Source organism: Danio rerio, chromosome 7 (genome assembly GCF_049306965.1).
Source record: "Danio rerio strain Tuebingen ecotype United States chromosome 7, GRCz12tu, whole genome shotgun sequence".
Classification (NCBI taxonomy): domain Eukaryota; kingdom Metazoa; phylum Chordata; class Actinopteri; order Cypriniformes; family Danionidae; genus Danio; species Danio rerio.
The window spans coordinates 41,922,219-41,946,515 of NC_133182.1; the positions used below are offsets into that span (position 1 = coordinate 41,922,219).

Consider the following 24,297-nt stretch of genomic DNA (forward strand, 5'->3'; position numbering starts at 1 on the left):
TGATGGTCGCATAGCAGCGTATAAACCTCCACCAACCCAAACCACCCCCACCCCTCCCCCAGTCCGTGGTAAAATTGCTAAATGTTCACGGTAATTAAAAGGTTGGGAACCACTGCACTATATTGGATTTGGCATCTTAAACTTTGCAAAAATGTAGGCTGATGTACGTATTTCCAATGAGCCTGGGATGGAAGAACAACAGATATAACATGACATGAGGATGAGTAAACAATGACAGAATTATCTCTTTTATTAAAGTCAACTATCACTTCGATCCTGTTAAGACACCTGGTAGGGAAACCAGCACACCACCATCTCCCTCCAAACACAACAACTGCTGGTGGAAGAAAAACTCTAGAGCTGTTTGACTGACAGCAGCCGGAAGCCTCTCGATATGTCTTCATGGCCTCTCATGTTTACCCTGCTGAATTTCATGCCAGTCCTGGCTGGTTCAAATTAAGCCTTACTGTGGATTAACATTTTTATGTACATTTTTATACAGGTCATTTCCCTAAAAAACAAACCTGAGCTGAAATCTCTGACTCTTTTCCTTATTCCCTTTCACAGTAAATTAACTTCACCTTTTTTCACTCTGCTGTGTTCTAGCTTAGAGATTGTGTGTGTGTGTGTGTGTGTGTGTGTGTGTGTGTGTGTGTGTGTGTGTGTGTGTGTGTGTGTGTGTATGTGTGTGTGTGAGTGAGTGAGAGAAAAACTGTCTAATTCACTTATAATAATTTAAAAATGCAATTTACCCCTGTGATGGCAAAACTGAATTTTCAGCTCCATTACTCCAGTCTTTAGTGTCACATGATCCTTCAAATATGCTGATTTGCAGCTCTTGCAACATTTCTTATTCAGAGTGCTTTTATAAAATAAAATAAAATAAAATAAAATAAAATAAAATAAAAATATTTTTTGTTTAAAAAAAAATCAATTTAGTGTTTATCTTTTTTTTTTTTTTTTTTTTTAGGGAAAATTTATAGTGTGCAACATATTCATGGTTACCATAATTTGTGAGCTGTTGTCTCCTCCGTCGTCATCAGCCAGTGTTCTGGGTGAATCCTGAGACTCGAGCTTCAAACCATCCTGACTGGCTTTCTTAGTCTCCATTGGTAGAGGCTCCATCAGAAGCCAGCGTCTCCTCCTGAGCAGCTCCACTGTGACATCAGCGTCATGTGACCATCCGTGAAGAATTGAATAAGCAGCTCCTGGAAATGACACAAAGCAACATGGGCACATTTTAAAATTGCACAATGCTATGAAATGCTTCCTATTTCTTTTAAACATACACAGTTTTCCTCATCAAAAGATCTCCAGAGGTCTTGAGAATCAGTTTGATTGCTCGATTACATCAAATTCAATCCAGACTGAAACATCACCCACACGTCTATGTATTTTTTTACGGTTACGTAGACACATGTACATGCTTTATACTCCCTCTCCCGCTCAGCCATGAGAAAGGCTGATTTTGTTTTATATGAGCCTGTTTAAGAGCAGATGGTATGCTGCACTCTTGATTTATTGTTAAACAGAGATAGTGTTACAATGCTACGTTCGTTGAATGGCTTCTTTTACAGTCAAGGTTGAAAAGGTGAAGAAACAGTTTCAACTGCATGCCAAGAAGTGAGCCATCTGCTTTCTTCTTCTATGGTCGGTGTATCACTCTTTATATGTCCCTAATCACTTTCTTTTATTAAGCCACTACCACGTGCACAGGGCTGTCGAATTCCTATGCAAATCTAGACTCAGAGTTGTGATCAGAGTTTAATTAAACCTTTTATTTACTTTGCTCTCTTAGTCCTCTCATTGGATATTAAGATGTGAGCGATGATGGGAATGAGTTTGCTGGAACTCCAGAACAGCTGAATAGCCAAAATGTGAATTACCACAAGCACTTCATAATGTGACTGAGCAGACTAAACAAAAAGAAGGGCGAAAAGAAGAAACAAAGAGAGAGAGACCAATGAATCACCCAGGAATGTGGGTTTGTGTCCTCCAAACACCCACCCACCTAATCTAAATAGCCTAAGTTTAGTCAGAAGTTTGGTGCTTTTAGTGGCTGACACCAATAGAAAAATAATAACTTCTCAATAATTCATTTATATTTTAAAAGTAGGCCTATCTGAAACATTTCTGCAGTGTTTAAAATAAAATGTCAATAAGTTATTCAAATAAAGAACAAAACAAAATAATTAAGAAAAAATTTTATTAGACAAGGCTGCCCTAATCTACTATCACTGCATGATCATTTCTCATATCACTTATTGTTTAACCACTTGGTCCCAAGCTAGCATTACATTGAAGCCACTTGAATCATTGTAAAAATAATCCTTTAAACCCTTGATAAGAAATCAGCTCAATTTCATCATCGTTCATTATTAAAGAAATACAACCTGCTTAGTTGGGAAAATTTTATTAAATATGTACATATTTGTTTAATGTTTAAGACTTTACGTAACCTGACTTCACTAATAAATCACTTTGTGAAAGTTAGAACAACAGCGAACAGAATATCAACGAACTACTAGGGGTGGTGAAAGAGGGGACTCAAAAAAGTAAAATCAGTCAGTCTGTATTTTCAGTGAAAGCTGCTTAGGGAATGAAACTCCATCCCACCAACAATTACAAGATCACTTACTTTTTGTTCTTTTCAGTTTCATGTTAAAATTAGTTACTGACAAATCAGCATTGTCAGCATTAGTACTGTATTCTTGACAATTATTTGTATTTATTTGTGTCTTTGGCTTTTTTGTCCTCTTCTGCTGCCATCAATCTGGTTTCGCTTTTTGCTTTTTTATTGTATTTTATATTTGAGATATTCTATGTTATTATGCTGTGCTTCTATTTAGGATGTGACTTTTCAACATTCTGTAAGGGGTCTACAGAAGAAAAATATTTAACAGTGATGTTTATTACACTTAAACTAAACAAACAAAAAGAAATGTTACTATATGGTCATATTTCTGTTTTGTAAACGAAATTAAGAAACATGTTTCGTAGAGGTTTTATATTTTGTTTACAAAAGCAATTAGAATTGCAATTTACGGTTTAATTTACATGCTTGAATTTATGGATCTCCGAGTTCAGGAAACACTTGTCACTATATAATTTTTTTTCATAAACAATGTATCATACTATGATAGTTCAGCCACAAGTCACTTTGATGTTGTGGCAAACGCACCACAGACCAATTCTCCACTCTCCATGTAGTTCTCGTTATAGTGTACAGGGTTAGTCTTGTACATAAAAACTTGTCCATTAGTATGCAGAAGCTCCTCTTGCCTGAACTAGATCTCACAGCCTTCCTCACTCAATCACTCACTTTAAGTTTTCCTGTATCTTAATCTTAAAATATATTTAATTCTTTATCTTAAGTTAAGCATTTAATGTAATAAACTTTTAACTTGGGAACAAAAACAAGCCAAAATAGACCACATATATTTATGATTGGGGATAAACATTCCAAGGTAAATTTAGCACATTCAGAATCCGATGTATGAGCAATATGCAATGAGCGATATGGCTGTATGGCATGTAGGCTCAAGGCCACAGGCCAAAGGTCTTAGTACCCCACGATGTTCAGCCATATTGTACTGCTAAAGATTTAGTTTTTGGCTTTGTGGCTGTTCATCACGATGACAACAAGTTTTGTTTGAGCTTGGGTTGTTGAAGTCTTGTTATTATTTGTATATAATATTACGATGTAATGTCACGGCTGTGTTTTTAAAATGGCACTTCCTTTATTTTCATTCTGGCTTGTTGTCCGAGCGAATTACATATCTCTGTAAACCAATCGCATTCAGCTGTGTGTCTAGCTCCACCTTTTGGTACCCTTTGCAAATGGTGACCAAAAAGTGGTATGGTATGTTTCGGTTCGGTACGGCATTTGACAGTGGAAACGGCCATAAAATCGTACCGCATTGAACTCTACAATACAGTGGTATTGTCTCGCAACCCTGCAGGGGGTCCAGACCACCACTTTGGGAACCACTGGTGTAAATGAACTGGCAAAAAAGTTAATGTAAATGGCCCCTTAGTTAAAATTCATAAAACCTTTCTGACCATTAGATGAGTGTTTCCAGTACTCCGTCGTATGCAGATGTATTGCTTTGATAATCCCAGCACACATCACTTCTAGTCTAGGGTCTAGTCTATTCTTTGTACTGCTAAACAATCCAAGTGAAAACGAAAAGGAGAAAACTGCACAACTTGCAGAACGCAGTTTTGTTTGCATGTCATGATGGTATACTGTTTCCCCTTTAAACTGTTGATTGTGAGAAAAGATCCTCAGAGCCAAGTCCTTCTGTAAAGCCCATTATACATAACAGGTCAATGAGGATTTAGAGAGGCGGCTGTCAGTGACTTTTATTGTGGCTGAGTGGAAATCAGTGTCTGCTCGTGACACGCTTTGAAAAGCCATCGCAGCAGGGACAGGATCTGTCTTTCTCTTCTACTTGTGCTTTCTTTCTGCAGACACATTAAATCCAGTCCCACATTTCCTTCGCTTTCTGCTTGTTTTTGCATTTGAGGGGCAAAGTGGAAGGTATGGCTTTCTTTTCAGCTTTTAAGAATTCCATGAATGAATGATTGAACGTCAAGTTATATATTCTCATGCTGCCACTTAAACTTAGAAACACAAAATAAAAAAAAATAAAATAAAAAAACCAGGACAATAAGATAACACCGAAAAAAATAAGCGTAAAAAAAGCACTTGGAAAATACACTGTAGAAGAAAAATGCTACCTTGAATTTTTTACAAGTCTTTACAACTTACATTATATTAAAACTTCAGGTCCCACTTTTTTAATAAGTGACCTAAACTCTGCGGACCCGATACCGGGTCCGTGACGTGATCGACTTTCACTTTCAGATTTAAAGGGCTAGCATTGCACCAGACCCTTGTAAGTGGTTTCGTTTGAAAGTGTAGAATCTATATTTTATGCACATATGCATCACTTTGGTTTTTATTCTACTGTACAAAAGTTATTTACACTTAAATACACATTATTTTGGATACCTGTGCTAGGTATTTTACATTGGTTTATTTTCATATTTTTCAAATGACACATGTACAAGTTATAGCTCAAATGAAAGCTCTTGCCGGTGCTCATACAGTTCTAGCATTCTTTTTACTGAATTATATTCATATGCCAAACTGTTGTTGAATGAATTGTGGTGTTTCCATGGCGCAGAAATGTAAACAATACATTCATGATCAATAAGCAGCCCCAGACAGCACAGACAGCTGTCATCTCTTACCTTATGCTGTGCCCTTCAGGGCCATTCTCCTCTGTTTTTGAGCTGATGTGCATACGTAATCCTTTTATATGTCTGATGTGGTCCAAACAGTGAATTATGTTAGATCAAACAAAAGAATAGTAAAATATGTAAACAAGGATCGGTCTCTGTGGCTTGTACAGCACCTCTCATCAGTTGGAATGCAATAACTTTTGCATAGATTCTGGTAGAGACATTTTCTTTTTTCCTATGCTTACAGACATGTGCAGGAACCACCAAAATTAATTACAGCACACTAGACCACACAGAACCTAAAAGGTACACTTCAAATTTGAGTTTATAAAAAAAAATACAAAAAGCGCCTCTTTTTTTAGTGTTTATTATAACACAGACGACATGCACAGTTATTTTAAACACTTTCAATAGTGTTTTATGAAAATTCAAAGGGTTTTCTTTAAAATGAATATACCAAATGAAATACCAAATTTTTGCATTTACACCTCTGCATGTGGATTTCCCCAAATAGCAGCAGAGTTTAAGTGGTTAACTAATATGCACTTACACTGAAATGAATCATTTGTTATGATGTGCTTATTACAGTATGTAAATACAAGGTTTTTATTTTGTTCTGATGATTGATTAAATACCTGCATGTAATAACATTTGTATTCTTACAATTCTGTATTTACATCTTTAATTACACTGTTGATGATCCCTTACACCTTAAGCCATTCTTACACCAAATCTTACCACCAGACTTGTCCCTAAACCTACCCGTATCCCACCTTAAGGACAGTAAAAATGTTCTGCAAAACATTATGAACAAAATAACTACATTGAATTTATTTTTTGCTGCAAGAACATTGTCTAAGAGCCCCTATTATGGGTTTTTGAAAATGACCTTCTATGCAGTGTGTAACACAGCTCTAAGTGAATGAAAACATCCAGATGAGGTTTAAAAATTGAAAGTGCAGCGTGTTTAAACTAATGATTTTTTAACGAAATAGTCGACTCAGAGTCGAATAAATGAATCATGTTGGGTTGGGATTTTTAGCTTGAACGCATCAACATCAATACAGTACTTCACCAAATATGAAGTGCCAGATCCAGTAAAACATAAAAGTGCTATTCCCTTCAGACCCTCGCAGAGTGCAAGGAATCATGGAACTGATCATGACAGGAAGATGACAATCACTGACAGATGGAGATTCGGCTGTTTTCACAACAACACCACAGTATAGCCAACCCAGTGCTTTTTCCTGTCATTTTTTGTGATTTTTGGTACAATAACCTACGCTGCAATGCGGGATTTGCTTTCTATTAAAGGAAGGAGCAGCAGAGATTATGTATGGGACTTTCTCAGTAACTGTTACAGTTCATACAGATCAGTTTCTTCTTCTTCCTAATTATAACATGTAAGTGTAATTAAAATTGTTGCCTCGTTTTCTGTAGTTTGCAAAATATATATTTAATTGTGTGTTGTAACTTGTGATCGCTACTATTACTGTATATCTTTTATCTATTACATATCAGTGCTTGTAATGTATCTCTCAGGTTAAATCTCTATGGGGGTATTCACAGATTGTGCCCCAAAACTACATTGAAAACGCGACACGTGCTTCTACCTTTACTGATTTAAATGCGTTTCTGAACTTGTGATCCCCTGCGGTTTGCCTTTGCTATGGCCACCATCAGCTGTTCCTCACATGCGCGGTAAATTTTCTAAATAGTTAAACTTTTGCCACTGTGTGGATTAATACTGAATGTCTGTTATTGTTATTACTAGGGCTTAGGTTTAAGAGTAGAGTAATATGCTGGTGTTTAACTGCATTGCTTTATTGCAATACTGCATTGGGCTCACACATATACTCTGTGTGCTACTTCATAGCCGTGCTGGGCATTTCTCTCTGTCTTGCACTGAACTCAGTCAACCAATCGCAACAGACTGGTTCATTGGACCAATCAGCACAGATAAGCCTCACGCAAAGGAGGGGTTTGAGAACAAATGAATCACTGAAAGAATCATATGGGAGTCGTAGGGATAATTAGATAAAAATAAATGCATATTATAAGACATTGAATGTGTTTGTTGACCTTGTATGCATATCAGCCTGTTGTTGGAGAGCCTCAAAACCAAAATATGACCTTTTATAATGCATAGTAGGGGCTCTTTAAGGCCAATTTAAATAAAAAATAGACCATATTTGAATCATATACATTACGTGACCCTGGATCACAAAACAGTCATACACGATAAAGTTGTTTAAATTAAGTTCATTAACTTAATGCATATACTAATCAAAAATTGCAATTTTGTTATATTTGATGGCAGCAAATGTCTTCACTGACCTTTACTTAATAATCTAATGTTCTTTCATAGAAGAAGAGTAAATAAAATGCAAAAATATTTGTTGTTATGGTCATATAATCAAATCAAATTTTAAAGGAAGCAGAGGAAGCAAAACTCTTAGCGTTTCTTGTGAAGTGTCTTTATGTGCACATAAAAAAGTAAGGGCGAGAGAAATTTGCCCACAAATGTGAATTTCCTTCCAGTCATGTCTAAAACGATCACGATGACTGATATATTACTCTTAATTAATGTGAGGAGGACAACCGGAGGGAGAGAACAAAAGAAAAAAATGGCAAAACAAAAGTTAATAGACCACATGCATTTATCTTGAGTCACTGCACTGGAACAAAAGAAAACATTCAACCGAGCGCAAGAAGTAATCTGAGGTAAAAAAAAAAAAAAGCAAGGAGTTAGGGTGTGGGATGAGGTCATGGGGTTCAAAACCACTCACAAGGCACTTTAAAGTTCAAAATCATTACAGAGCACTCCAACATACAGAGCAGACATCTAGCTCTAAAAGCCTGGAGTAGTCTGATTGATTGGCTCACTCTGTGTCCAGCCACCATATGAAGCAGACGTATTACAGGGTGTAATTTTACAAAGGTAAAGCATGCTGGAACAGGTCATCTGAACTCAGGATACATACAAATACCTCAGCATGTGGGAGAATAATGTGTTCGCAGCTTGATCAATGATCACATCATCCATTTTTTATAAGATAAGCTCCTAAATAAAGGTTCTTAGAGGACGGTTTAACAATGATGGCTACTCAAAACAAACCATATGCATTCAACGATTCAATTTGAGTATTTGAGTAATGAGAATACTTTGTGTGCACATTAAACAACAACAAAAATAAGACTTTATTTAACAGTTTTCTTATCAGTGTCAGTATAGGGCCTTTGCTTCAAACCGAGGAAGTCATGTGCACAGGCATCTGGGAAGATATGTCAATGCACATTGCTAGAAATGTACACTGACCTTTGGTATTTATCTGGATTTCTGGAGTTCTGGAACCTTGGCGAGGAAGAAAACCTTTATTCACAATATAACTGTGGTGCTTGATACTGGTTTTACTGTATAGAGAAATGCTCAGACTATGGCACTTCAATAAAACATGAGCAGAATAAATTTTCTTTTTAAGTGGTTGGTAAAACCATCCTTATATAAACTGTCACATTCAATTCATTGCATATTCACATGGCTTCCAATAACCATTTAATCAAAAATGTATTAGTTCTGCTCATGTTTCACAAAAGTGTGTGGCTTTTAGAGTAAAGTCCAGATCCACAAAGCTAAACTTTTTTTTGTAAAAAAAATATAGCTGACTGTCAATAACTAAAGACTACAACACTTGTAATATTGTAACCCACTTACTGTAGTCACAGCCATATCACCCTGCAGCCCAAGACCGGTCACTCACTGTAGGTAAACAGGGCTGAGCCTGGTTAGTACCAGGAAAGGAGACCACATGGGATAAGTAGGTTGCTATTGAAAGTGATGTTAGGGTTTAGCAGGAGGTGCTCATCCCGTGGTCTCTGTGGGTCCTGATGCCTAAGTATAGTGAAGGGGACGATATACTGTCAGTGAGCACTATATTTCCAACACAGGCTCAATGTGGATACGTACCACTGTCTACATTTCTGGAGAGCGTGAATTATGTAGCCAGATGTTCATCTGGTTGTATTTCGTCTTTAAAACGATATGACACCGACTTCTGTTTCTTTTTCACGCTACCAGCTGACCACTTCCCTCCTTGTAGATGACTTTTATGGTGTTACAAGTTTGCACAGTAACTCGCAGCAAAACATAGTTGACCAAATTAACAACACAATGGAACGAAGTAGAGGTTTGCGCTACAACACTTTTTTAGTTTGTAAGGCCTGCTCTGAGGACGGTTATGCAGATGATGCATGTATAGACTTTGCAAAAAAAAAAAAAACACATGCAGAAAACACTAGTCATGCATTCAGCATGTGTACGTAACAGTCATGAGCACTGGCTGTGCTGGTGCTAAATAAGAATGAGGAAATCACAGATAATTTGTTACCGAAGTAACGTCGGGACTCAGGAACGCTATATTGTTAGCCCGCCAACTTCTGTTCAAATTACACCAGAGTTACCATCCGCTACTGCTTTTTATTAGAAAATTTATTTCCACGCTGCAAGAAATCTGGTCAGGTCCCAAGGCCCACAGTGAGACAACAGCGGGAATGCAGACCTCTAGAACGAAGGCTCCAGAAACCAGGTAAAACAAAAAATAAATAAACAACAGTCTAAAAACATGGAGAAATCACGCAAAAGCGACAACTTTTTCTAGATTGCTTTTGAAAACATTATTGGTTGGGTTTAGGGAAGGGGGTGGGTGGGTCAGTCAGTCAGTCAGTCGACAGCAAGCTGACCTGGTCAGATGAAGTGTATATTGCACCCTCTGGTGGATTTATGCAAGAAGAGGATGCACGAGAGAAACTTGACATCATCAAAAAGTGTACACAGCGGCCTGGTGGATTTGCAGAAAAAAAAACTGTACCTCCGGTTACGTATTTTGCTGTCCCTAGAAATTTAGACCTGGGTCCCTATCTGTAATGAGCCTGAGTTGCATATTTGGACATTAAAGAGAGGTCCTGGCTCTTGGTGGTCAATAAAAATCCTGTGGCAAGGGTGTAACCCTGGTGTCCTGTTTAAATTCCCTTTATCAATTGGGTGTATCACTGTCTATGTCTATCCACTTCACCTCACTGTCTATCCACTTCACCTATAGCTGGTGTGTGGTGAGCGCACTTTGTGTGGTGAGCTCCGTTGTCCTCCGGCTGCCTTTGCGTCCTCGAAGTGGATGCTTTACTTTAAATTACATTACATTATGCTGTTCATTTATATAAATTTGTTTATTCACACAGGCGGCCATTCGCACTAAGCAGACTGTAAGTACTGATGACTATTAAAGGTGTAGGGAAGCACACCCTGGCTGTTTATTGGTTCCAGCAGTAAACACCTACTTACAGTAGTGGAAAAAACACTGCATCTACCTCTGAGAGACTTTTAAAAAACACTTAAAAACACACACACAAATGGACACTCACTGTATCCATCCCAGAAGGACTAAATGCCTTGGAAAAATGCCTTTCCTTCTTTGCATCAATCTGACTGATTGCGTCACTCAATTGAATGATGTGAATGTAGTTGAGGACAAAACCCAGAATGACTTTGTAATCATTTCAAGTGTGCGTGCGTGTGTCTGGATGGTAGTTTTCATACATTATATGGTCTGTGGCTGACAGTAATGACAGAATACAGATGACTGGCTTTGCCCTAGGGTGATATAAGGTTTCGTTGACTAACCATTCACACAGAGATGTATACTTAACAAAGCTAAACACTGGTCTCCAAACCCATACTCAAACCACACGCAGATTCATATCATCGCTTTTAGTACAATGTTATGATGAACAGAATGAAGACAAGCTTAACTTTACATAAGTTCATGTAGCTCAGCTGTTAAATGACGGCCCTAGCAATGTCATGGCTGTGGGGTTAGCTGTTAAGCATAAACAGTCTATTGATTGTAATGACAAATGTAAATGTACAAAGCGATGTAAACACTCCCCAAGTTTGCTGATAACTCTGCAAGAAAAAAAACCTTGTTTTACAAAGTGCTGCTGTAATCTTTATGAACAGAACTGCCATAAGGTAAATGTAACATAATCTAACAGTGTACATTCCCAGAACATTCAGTAATGTTCATAAAAAAAGTCATTGTTAGCATGTAACATTATTAAAATGACATTTCTGGAACATTCTTGTAATGTTGCTACAAATCCATTCTTCAATATAATGTGGATGGTGTGTTCTGGTAACTTTAAATAACAGTCTGAGTCCATTTAAATAACGAGACTTGTTCTGAAATGTCCTGAAAACCTTTTAAATAATGTATTTTTAACCCAAAAGTAGTGTACATTTTCTAAAAAACCTGGATGTTTTGAATGTTCAAAGAACATAAAAAAATAACTTTATATAACATAATAGGAATGTAAAGGGAAGCAATTTTAGCTGGCAGTGCATGTGTGTGTATGCGTGTGTGTGTGTGTGTGTGTGTGTGTGTGTGTGTGGGGTGCATGTATAATTAGAAGTACTCATTCTGTGCTCAACAGCTTTTAATTAATGTCCTCCTCACAGTTTAACCTCATCCATCTCTCAACTGTCATACTCCTGCATTGCTCAATTACACCACTGATTTTTTCAAAAGGATCCATTTCCGTCCACCACCACATATCCTGGTAATTTAAAGAGCCAATTAGTTAAAGGTGGATCTAATCTAGGGGTGTGTGTTATTTATCACCTGCAATAATATCATAATTGCTGTTTCAAACATGTGGAAGCTTTTAAGCCAAAACCAAAATCATAACTTTAGATTCCAATAATCTGGCCTGAAACCTAATAGAACACAGTTTTACTGTGTAATGACCCTAAAATTCAAGTTATGAAAGAACAAAAACAGTGCTGTATGTGTTATATACATATGAACAATATCATATGAGTAGCAGTGCGATATGGCTGTATATTGGCACTGGTGGGAGGCATGTGCATGAGGCCACAGGCCGAGTGTCTTAGTGTCCCACCAGTGACTATACAGCCATATCGCCCATCTACAACTGCAAAAATGAGGTTATACAGTTTGATGGCATTATGGTGTATGTATATACACACACACATATATATATATATATATATATATATATATATATATATATATCAAACACAGAGTCTCAAAATCCTTTTGTATGAGGAATTTCTTCTGCCATTCACTTACATCTGCAGCTGACGTCAGAAACCAATACTAATTTCACCAGCGTCAGCAATATTTGAATGATTCTCCTGCATAATGTCTAAAGTGATCACAAAACAGGTGATTTTGCTGACATTTTAAGATTATAAGGCTGAACAGCATGAAATGTCACTAGTCTACGAAGATTTCCCAGTATTTCTCTGTTGCAATCGAAAAATCACAATAATTAACCCCAAAAAAGCCAAAGCAAAACAAACGCTACCAGTTTAGTATGGTATAAATGCAGCACTACAACATACGAAAGAGAGATAAACCTAGAGTGTCACTTACCAGTTTTATAATAACTTGATCAGCTGTATTTTGAATTTTTTGCTGAGTTTTGTTCTTACCCTAAGGATTTATTATGCGGTCTCCCTTACCATCTTGTGGCAGAACGTCAACCCTCTTTGCTCTGCTCAATTCCGATGCACGGAATCTCCAAAATTATAAATATTTAAAATAGGCAGTATCCTTATAAATAAACTACACAGTTACAATCTAAACAATTACATTCTCATCTAAAAAAAGGCCTCAAAAATACATTATGTTGTCCAACAGCTGGAATATTTATCAAATTAGTGAGTCTATTCATCTACTGTCAATATATATGTGGACGGAGTAATACGCAAGGCTGTAGAGGCTGTACAAGTGCTGATATTGCATAATATTGATAATCAGATTCAAAAACCAGACAGAACTGTTGTATAAACATATTTATAAGAGGTAACACGGTGGCTTAGTGCTTTGCACTGTCCCCTTACAGCAAGAAGGTCAAATTCATTTGTGTAAATGTGAGATTGTATGATTGCTTCCCAGTACTGGGTTGGGGCTGGAAGGGTATATGCGGTGTAAAACATATGCCGGAATAGTTGGCGATTTGTTCCGCTGTGGTGACCCCTGATAAATAAGAGACTAAGCAGAAAATAAATGAATATTGTTAAGATAAAAATGTAGCTTACTATAAAACAAGGGTGCTATTTTCCTAAAAAGCAGTATGTGAGAATGACCACAAACGTGATACTTATTTTATACCACATAAACAATGCAGTGTTTTGTTTATGAGTTTTGAAATTTGAAATGATTCGTTCATTTGTGTCATCACCAGTAATCTATTCTTGGCAGATTGCTGGTGAACTATATGTCATTCACCAACTACAAATCCCAGCATGCTGTTTCACACACACCGGTCACCGTTCACCACTGATCACTTACACACAGCTCATCACGGATTATCTGGACTATTTATCCACTTTCCTTACACCAGTCTGGACTGAGCCTTTCTGTCACGTGTGGAGACAAGGCGAAGACAACAAAGGTAGATCCAAGCGCAATTTAATGGGAAGAATATTCATGCAAGCATACTGTACAAGTGGTCAATAACAGGGAAAACTCATATACATAACAGGGCATCCAAAATCATATTAAAAACAGGTCAAAAACAAGGTGGCAACCAAAAATCAAAAGTATCAAATCAATGATCAGGAACAAAGTAAGAAAACTGAAACAAGACAAATACAAGTGATGGGAAACAAATATTCAGTACAGACTGGTGTGAGCAAAGTGTTTAAATAGTCTAGATAATTAGTGAGGACAGGATTCAACTGTAAGTGATCAGTGGTGAACGCTGACCAGTGTGTGTGAAACGGGATTCGTAGTTTGTGAATGACATGAGTAGTTCACCAGCGATCTGCAGGAATAGATCATGACGCACTTATATATACCGGCCAATCTTGTATATAATAGCCATCAAAAATGTGGTTAAGTCATTGTGTACATATTTGATCATGATAAACACTTGTGATGAACCAATAAGTGGCAGGAAACACAAAAAGAGGCACAAAAAACAGGGCAGGCATGCGGCAATGAAGAATGAAAAATAAAAGGCAATACCCAGTCTTACTGCTGAATGTCAGAATTAGATAGCATTGAGCCATCCCAACACATAGGTATTGAGGAAAAGAAGCTTATACAAAAGCAAATCAAGAAAAGCAATCATTTAGTCCAACCTAAATACAATACAACAATATTATTTAAGTACAAGTTTATGTCAGGAATCTATTGAGAGCACAAGCTGATAGGTCCTACCCAATCTGTATCTACATGTGCAGGTGATTGGTTGATGTCACCTCAGCAGCCAATGAGCTTGCTCCTAAACATTTATATACTTCAGTGATGTTTGTATTAGCAATGTGCAGCAAGTTGTTGGATAAGGAGGTTTGATGTATGTTATGTTTGCACGGCAATGTTATATTATCAGACATAATTCCTGTGAATAAACGTCTCGGAACTAGCTCTCAACGTCTCAACTACTAATCAAAGCAGCAGCAGCGTAGCAGATATATGCTGCCAAGAACACATCAACATCATACATATTTATTACCATACTAAATCACTCTGATAAATAAACAGAATAAACTGAAGATATCAAATGTCAAGTGCAAATTATTAAAGAAAAATGGTCAGTGTGCCATTAAAAATCACCATCATACAATGTATGAAATGTCTCTCTTTAGGCCACTGGTTGATTCATTTGCCACAAACATTTAATTTGCTGGAACAAGCATTTGGATATTTAGAAAAGCCAAAGATTTGACCTCAGTTCTGAACCCACACATTTTGTATATCACTAAAGTCCTTTTTGTAATCCCCTCTTCACATAAAAGCTTTAGCTGACAGGCAAATTCAATTAACTAAATGAGTGCAGAACCATAAAAGCGTGTTTATCTCAGACAGAAGAACACACACAGACTGCACCCACACCCAAAACCAAAGAGATACAACTTCTGCTTCAACAATTGATCTATAATTTCATCATAATGCTGTTAAACTACAGGGATACATGCAATTCTTTTTAATGAATGACCATAAATATTAAAATGTTAAATATCTACAGGTTATCTGTGTTAAATACTAGTTAAGAAATCATTTATCAAAACACATTACATAATGAAGATACTGCCAGTAGGGAAAAATAGGTTAATTAATATGTAATATGCTTATACATTAAACAAACTGCTTCTCTCTAGAGCTATTTGTTATTGTGTGGATGTAAAACTCTTAGTCCAGTTCAAACACAGGTTGTCTAGAAAAAGTAAATGAAATATCAGTATTTCTGACCTGTTTTAGCTCTCAAAATCAGTTAGGATGAAGCTTGATTTTTTGTCCCCTGCTTTGGATGATTATGTTTTAGTGGCATTACTAGTACAATATGTAAATTCTTTAGGTTAAAGTTACATGACATACACTTTATTTCCTTCTTTCTAGACAGTTCACTGGTAATCTGGACATTACATAAATTGAGGGAAAGTGCTGTAGTTCACCAGCCTGTCAAACTTCTGTTATACACGCAGTCACAGACACATCCAATAGGAGTGGAAATCTTTAGAGATTTCACAATCTGATCCGATTCCCATTTTGGGAGTTACAATCCGATTACAAAACAATTCTTGACTTAAATTTTTTTTTTCAAATACATCTTTCCCACTTTAGATTTTAGCCAGAAATTCAGTCCCAATACTTTTTTATGACTGGAATCTGTGTATGACAGTACTGCCATCTTAAACAATACTTATTTTATTAACAAAAACTTATATCCATCATTACCAAGCCCTGAGTCTAACATGAAGCGCAGATTACAAAGAGCAATTTTATAAAACAGACAGTTCTTATTTCAAAAAAGACATTACATTTTTTTGTTTGTTTATAACATTTTAGGAAAGAAATGTCATTAAAATGTTTATATAAAAATAATATGTGGGCATTATATCAGAATTGCTTTTAGGAGTCACAGAGAACAAGTATAGCATAAAGCATAGCACACAATACCTGCATTTCCACTGTTGGGCCAGTGCGAACCAGGGCTTTTATCGGGCCGGGTCAGGCCAAAAGCATATCACATTTCCACTGTCGGGATAGCCTAAAGCAAATCCCGCCCCCAGAACGCCCCCCGAATCAATATCACACAAGTCATATCAGAATCAGGCAGATAAAGCACACCATCATCAACAATCAAAATGGAGACAACCAAAGGAAACAAATAATTCATTACTGTACAGCATTACATTTTATGTCTAAACATATAGGCCTTTGTTTTTTATTCATCATATTCATTAACTCGCTGACCGACTGTTGACATACGAGTGGTCTCACCACAAACAAAGGGATGACCCAGCACACAATCCATAAAATAAAACCACAGAATTTTTCTGGTAATCACTACCGATTCCGAGTCCATATAAATTATTTAATGCAACACCCTTAAATTTAAAAGGGATTTTAAATTTTATAAGGATGTCTAGCCTATAAGGTGCTTTATGAAATATCTTAACTAAACAGTAGCTATATTTTTTTCTTTCCCTTATTAATTTATTTTTTGTAATATATTTTAGACTACTCGTGCTTGGTCTGAAAATTAGTGTAATGGTGACACACCCCACTTTACCAACCTCGAGCAAAAGGCTAGTTGCTCTCCCTGAGAAAGCCCCACTTTGGCCTGATAAGGCCCCGGTAGTGACTATGGAAACATGACTGGCCCTGGCTCGCTTGCTTTAGGCGCGGCAGTGGAAACGCAGCTAATGCTTAATTTGCTGCAACGATTTCACTTACATTCACAGTATGAACAAAAGCAATGATACGATCCTGTTATAAACTGGTTCCATGTATCACTAATGCCACTCTTAATTTTCTGTTTCTAGTTCACCCTTACTTGTATCGGCCCAAACAAGTACTAATGTAAATACAGATTTGATTCTGAAGAATCATTTCAGAATAATGATAGAATCTCCCACCCCTCTCCAATCTAATTTTAATTGTAAAACACCACATTACATTTAACAATAAACAATAAGGCAGTTATTGACAAATTGATGTAATAGCATGCAGTACAATTATGTTCCTCAGTTTTACAAAGCCGTATAATAAACCAAACATTACATTTAAATGATGTATAGATACAACAGTGCCAGATTTCTGTTTTTCACAACCAAAAACTGTCAAAAAGTTGGTTAGGTGAGTTAATCAATTCATGAATAAAGTCCCCTTTATCCAGTAAATATTATGACATACCTAATATAACAATGGCAGTGCAAAACTAAATGAATTTTGTAGTCTGACCTCTAACAAAAAGGTAAAAAACAAAATTCATTCGCTATCTGGAGCCCTGGAATTGATTATGTACTGGACTGTGCAGCTCTGACTGTGGAGATGCTTTCAGTGCGCGTGTGTTTGTGTATGTGTGTGTGTGCACATGTGATTTAGTGCCAGGTCCTTGAGCTACAAGGCACTAGTGGCCTTGACTTACACCATTAATCAAACCAACGAACGGACATATACACCTATATAACATTTCAATTATGAGCTGTTTGGCTTTTAAGTCACATCCTGTGATTATTCTTAGTACGGTTATTTGTGGCAAACCCATGAACAGCTTGAGGTTTCATTACTGTATGGACTGCTGTGCTTCAATAGTGCTCAGTTTGCTCACCCACGCTTTCCTGCTCCAATATCTGCCTCATTACAATGGGCATCACAGAGGGCATGAATGCTCCTACATTTTTAAAAAGGTGCTTTTCAACAGTCCTTTGGATGACGAATGTTTCTAAGTAGAGCCATTAACATTCAAAAGACCCCCAGTGAGCTGAAAGGGTTCAATGCAGCTCCACACAGTTCTCCTTTGCATGTATACTCATTTTCGGCCTTTTAGTTTCTTAAGGTTCCCAGTAAAATCATTTTCATTGATCAAACATGACAAGACATATGGAAGTGCTGAATATTGGAGACTTTTCTGAATTGGGTTTAAAATCAATCCTGTGGGAAGAAATAACAAATAATCATAAAAGATCATAAAAAGGTCTTCATCCTTCAGTTAGAAACCAGATGATTTCTGGCTAACATTCTGCCAAAATAACTTCATATTTATAGTATAACTGTTATATGTTTTAACATTTAATGATGATAAATATTATAAAATATATTAATATCTATTTTCATGCTATATAGTCCTTATTTTAGATGCTACCCTTTTTTAAGATTTGATATTAATATCATGGTTCTTCTGAGTGTGCCAGTTTAGGTTCAGTTCAAAACAATTCAGATTTTTTTTATTATAATGTGTTTAAAAGTGTCATTTTGACGGCGTGTACACAGCTCGTTGTTTTAGGGGTGTGTTGCTTCACATGAAAATTAGTTTCACCTTCCGGCCCAACTTAACAAGGGGGCGGAGCCAAGAGCTCCCCCGCTTTGTGTATGGCAACAGACAGGCAGACAGAGAGAAGCAACATTAGTGAGAGGACCAACATTCAGCCATACTTGTACGACCACAGACCAAGCAGAGACTACTGTTGAGGAATCAAAATTCCTAATGTGCCAGAATGTGTCAGAGCGGCAGTTACAAAACCACTTGAGTCTTTGTATAGTTTTACAGCCGATGCATGCGCCATCTGTATAGGGATGTGATGATTAACCGGTTTCACTATTTACCGAGCTTTAATTCGTCACGGTTAATTAATCATAAAGGCTTCTCAACACCGTGTTTCTGCACGGAACTAACAGCGGCACCTAGATGAGATAGGAGCTTCTGTAACCGCGGGAAATGCAAACAGCTGAAATTTAAGGTAGATGCAATGAAGTTACAAACAATGACGCTGATGAGAGTAATCATGTGGTGAATGTTGATCCACCAGCCGAGATCAATCGAGTGTTTTCAGAGAGAGTGCTGAAAGACTCGGTGGATCAGTTGTTTTTAATGGCCCGAATCTCAATATGCTGCATTCACTGCTTGTTCAGCGCAAATGGCAGCTAAATGTAAAATCTTTGTTGCTCCTTCGCAGGAAGACGATGAAGGCTCTTGTGTTGAGCCCAATGAGCCTTACATCACAAAAAAAATCGAGCAATTGTGTTCCTTTGGTGACATTGCGTTGACTCACATGCTGAAAATTATTGGTTATTATCAATATTGGTGGGCGGGGGGACCACACTCCCACGTCAAGTTGCGGTCTGTCTCAAAACCGTTACAATTGGTCCACCGTTTTTATGTTGTTAAAGTGAAAAAAAAAGGACTGGGTGTGTTTATATCAACCCAATATGATGGTCTATACATAATACCTTCACACATGTCTGTTCAAACAGCTTGAAAAGTAGATTTTTCACCAAAGCTGCCCTTTAAGTACTGGTAATGTTTTTTGAAAGACAAAAATAATATTTTAATTTAATTACTATTACCAGGATTTATTTACTGATTCGTTCATTTTCTTTCAGCTTAGTCCCTTTATTAATCTAGGCTCACCACAGCAGAATGAACCGCCAACGTATCCAGCATATTTTATACGCAGTAGATGCCCTTCCAGCTGCAACCCTTCACTGGGAAACAACCATACACTCTTACATTCACACACATACACTACGGCCAATTTAGCTTACCCAGTTTACCCATAGCGCATGTCTTTGGACTATAGGGGAAATCTGAGAACCTGGAGGAAACCCACGCCAACACGGGGAGAACATGCAAACTCCACAAAGAAATGCCAACTGACCCAGCTGGGACTTAAACCAGTGACCTTCTTACTGTGATTCGACAGTGCTTTCCACTGAGCCGCCTTGTCACCTTTATTTACTAATTTATTACTATAACTTATTCAATAATCTAGATACTAATACTGCTATACTTTTTAAAAACTGTACTAGTAAGATTTTTTTTTGTGCTATTAGTAAATTCTTTATTGAAACTAAACCATTCTCATTATAAACCTAAGCAACACTTTGTCTGTCATGTTGTGGTTCTGCATTTTTATTCCAGTCCTTTTGCAAGAAGCTGTTTTAATCTCGTTCCAAAGGGTTATAATATATTCTCATTCCTTGAAAGTAGTCATCCAATCTGTTTTCTTTGGACGTTTTACCTTAAGATGATCTCAAGATTTATCTGCACGATCATCACACAGGAATGCGGGAAGCTTCAGTAACTCATTGTCTTGCCGGAACTACCCAGCTACAACCTCACTCTACTGTATAGGAAATCTCATTCAGAGATTGCATTTAATTTGCTATCAGGCAGAGGTTGAATCATGACTGCTGCGCTGCATACAAATGTCTTGACTGGTGCATTATAGGGCCATTTTGCAAGGGTAACTGATTCTTTATGAATATCTCAAAAGTAAGGTTATGAAAGTTTTTTTAATAAAGTATCTGACAATTCAGCATCCACTGAAAAAGAGTGCTCTGAAGCATGCAAAAATAAACCGGTTCCACATTATAATAATCCTTTAAGCAATCAAGAACAGGCTAAAGTGTGGTCATTTCCTGTTTTTTTAAAAAAAAGTCAGAAGTTATACCAAAGAGACCTCTTCACGCACACACAGGGCTGAGAAGGTTACTTTTACAGTTCAATACAGATTACAAAATAAACGGTTTAAAATTTCATTTGTAATGAATTTACTTAGATTACTCCGTTTTAATAACTTAATCTAAATACTTTCAAATACTTAATCTTTTAAATACTTTCTTTTAAGCTTTTAAAGTATTTAAGCTTTTAAATACTATGCTTTTGAAATACTTAAGCTTAATTTTTTTCAAAATGGCCTTTAATACATGGTAGCACTGACACTTTTCTCTATTTTAAAGTTTTGCTGTATTTTATTGATATTTCTTGTATTCTTTTTGCATTGTCTGCTTTTTAGCTGTGTTGTATAATTTGTTTTTACTGTTGTAAAGCACTTCGGTCAACCTTGGTTGCAGTAAGGCGATATATAAATAAAGGTTGATTGATTGATTGATTGAGCAATACGTAACACAACCAAGTTTGTGTCCTGTTTACTGCTGCATTCCAAGCTTCAAAACAAATCCAAACAAACCACAATTAGCCAAAACAACTTGGCACAGTTCTCCAAGTCATACAATAGATTTGTTTACCAAAACGGAACAAACTTTAAATGATTACTTTAACGGAAACTTCTTTATAGAAAAGTAAATGGCACAAAAGAATCCCTGAATTAAAATTGACAGCCAAAGCAATACGGTCACAAGTAATGTCATTAAAGTATATGTTTCAGGAAAACACACTCCAGTCTCCAGCCCAGACTCCAAACTTTCCAGTCTGTGAATGAATCAACAAACAAAATTAAACAAAAGTAATTTATAATTTAAAATCGACTCAAAAGAATTGTCTGTTCACAATGAACTGGATCATGAACTTACATTACCCCACCAACATTTCATATAAATATAGACTTCAAATTCATCCGTAAGGCACACAAAGCTATCATTTGACCTATTAAACTTTATTCTATGGGTGATTCAATCTGTAAACTGAATGCAAAGCAAATGCAATAAAACTATTAGAATTATTCTACACATTATACTCTATATTATTCTGTAAATTATTTAAAATAAAAAAATGAGGTGAACCTCTAAACTTACCAAATATGAGATCATTTAGAAACAAGCATTACTGGATACAAACTCAATGATCAAGAACTACCTCTTTTTCAGAATGGCCGCTGAATCCTTCAATGCTAAATGAAGTTTGTTCCAGGTAGGCATTGATTCCACTGCACGAAGATACTGCATCCTTTTTAATATTTAAGTAAAGTACTATTTGTATATCCAAATCCAAAATGCATTCTGCGAATGACTGTCTGTATTGTCCATTTTTGTGTTGTGATGATGAGCACTACAACTAGATGCTAAATTGATTTTTTTTTTTTTTTTTTTTAACTGAGAATGAGTTTTCTTATTGGTTATAACATTGCTTACTTAAATATTAAATGAAGAAATGACATTAAAATGTAAAGTAATCACTTTGGTTATCTAAATATGTTTTGGATGTAATTGTAATGTGACTACCATGCATTTAAAATGTACTTTTGTTTAATGGACTATTTTTTTTACTTTAAATATGTAAAGCCATTACATGCATTAGGTTACTCCCCACTAGATGTACAGGGATTATCCACAAACTTTATGGGCCAAAATCCTATACTGTACGGCAACATCATTAACATTGATTCCAAGATAACTTTTGACTTTTAAGACATAAAAAAGTCCAGGATTTTTCCAATTAGTATTTCAATGAGGTAAAATACAACTGCAACTCTACCCAATAACTTAACACAACTCACAACTTTATTATTCTTATAAGAAAGCCATTTGTTTAACGTGGACACATAAAACATCCTCATTAATCATGTTTATGAAGTAATACTATTTGAACCCATGTGTCCTGAATGAATTCATAACACATACACACATTCAGACAGTCACATGTACATGTAAACACACACACACACACACACACACACACACACACACACACACACACACACACACACACACACACACACACACACACACACACACACACACACACACACACACACACACACACACACACACACAATTTGATGCCTTATTCATCTCTATTGGGGCTCTGTAATATGTTCAGTTTGTTCATACATGATGTGTTATTAGATGATTGAAGTGCTGTATGTTGTTATGGTTATGGATAAAACAGTTAAGGAAAGGCTGTATTGAAAATAACACTCAAGTAAGCACACTCTCATTCCAGAATGTTAGACTGATGCATTTCCTTGAAATCACATGTCCAAATTTATTATAAAAAATCAATAATAACGGTATGGAAGAACTGGTCTGTTACTAAGAAAGCCAAAAAGCCTTGATTACATCTGCTGGAAGAATGTTGGCCTGTCTACAGCAGTCTCCTTAACATCCAACATTACAGCTTCGCTAAAGGCTACAACCAGAGTGCTTTGATTTTAATAGCACTCTACCTGTTTATTCTGGTGATTTACTTTGTAGTTTGACATTTTGCCCTTAACATACAATGAAATCTACATCTAACCATGTAGTAGTATACATTATATTCATTCATTTTCTTTTCGGCTTAGTCCCTTAATTCATCCAGGGGTCGCCACAGCAGAATGAGCCGCCAACTATTCAAGCATATGTTTTACGCAGCAGATGCCCTTCCAACTGCAACCCAGCACTGGGAAACACCCATACACACTTATTCACTACAAGACAATTTAGCTTATGCAGTTCACCTATAGTGCATGCCTTTGGACTGTGGGGGAAACCATTATACTGTAAAATTCAAATGTTCAATTCAGAAAAATAGCAATAAGAAATATATGGTTTAAAAATGAATTTGCTGGACTTGTATTGCTTGCTCTCCCCTATCTGAGTGATAATTAGAGATGTAACAAGGAATGAGGAGCCGGTTGAAAATTGATTCTTTAGAAAAGTTTATGTAGTATTTTCTGCTCATCTTGCTTATTCAGACCATTATGATTATGCTCAAGCTGAAAGTGTGTCACGTCTTTGTTTTTAATCACCATTAAAATACAGTTGATGCCTCTAATTAAATTTAAATGGAAAGAATCAAAGACAACTTTGTTCATTTGAAGATATTTTCTTTTATTTTTGTAACTCTCTTCGGCTTAGTCCCTTTATTAATCTGGGGTCGCCACAGTAGAATGAACCACCTTCTTTTCCAGCATATGTTTTACACAGCGGATGTCCTTCCAGCTGCAACCCATCTCTGGGAAACATCCATTCACACTCATTCACACACATACACTACGGACGATTTAGGGTTACCAATTCACCTATAGCGCAAGTCTTTGGACTGTTGGGTAAACCGGAGCACCCGGAAGAACACATTCTTTCTGTATTTAACCAATAGCGTCTTTGCAACTAAGTGATGTCATGCTGCACACATTCTGTATGAAGTTAAGAGGTCTAACTCTGTTCCACCACATAACTATTGATGTGTTATGAAATAATGAGAATATATATATACTGTATACATACTGTATATATTTGAGTCCTCATTGGGAGGGAACGTCTGATTCCAATCAAGTCTGAAACTGCCTGATCG

At 36.6% G+C, this 24,297-nt stretch overlaps 1 protein-coding gene across 2 annotated transcripts in view; it reads right to left on the reverse strand.

Moving 5' to 3' along the window:
- The window catches only part of plxdc2b (plexin domain containing 2b), a 110,777-nt gene that overhangs the window by 56,400 nt on the left and 30,080 nt on the right, over positions 1-24,297 (reverse strand). For both annotated transcript variants that reach the window (XR_012382235.1, NM_001146305.2), the window contains exon 2: positions 1,006-1,208. Coding sequence is in view for 1 of the 2 variants with exons in the window: in NM_001146305.2 (NP_001139777.1) it covers positions 1,006-1,208 (203 nt within the window). In the remaining variant the exon portion in view is untranslated. The remainder of the gene's footprint in view (positions 1-1,005; positions 1,209-24,297) is intronic.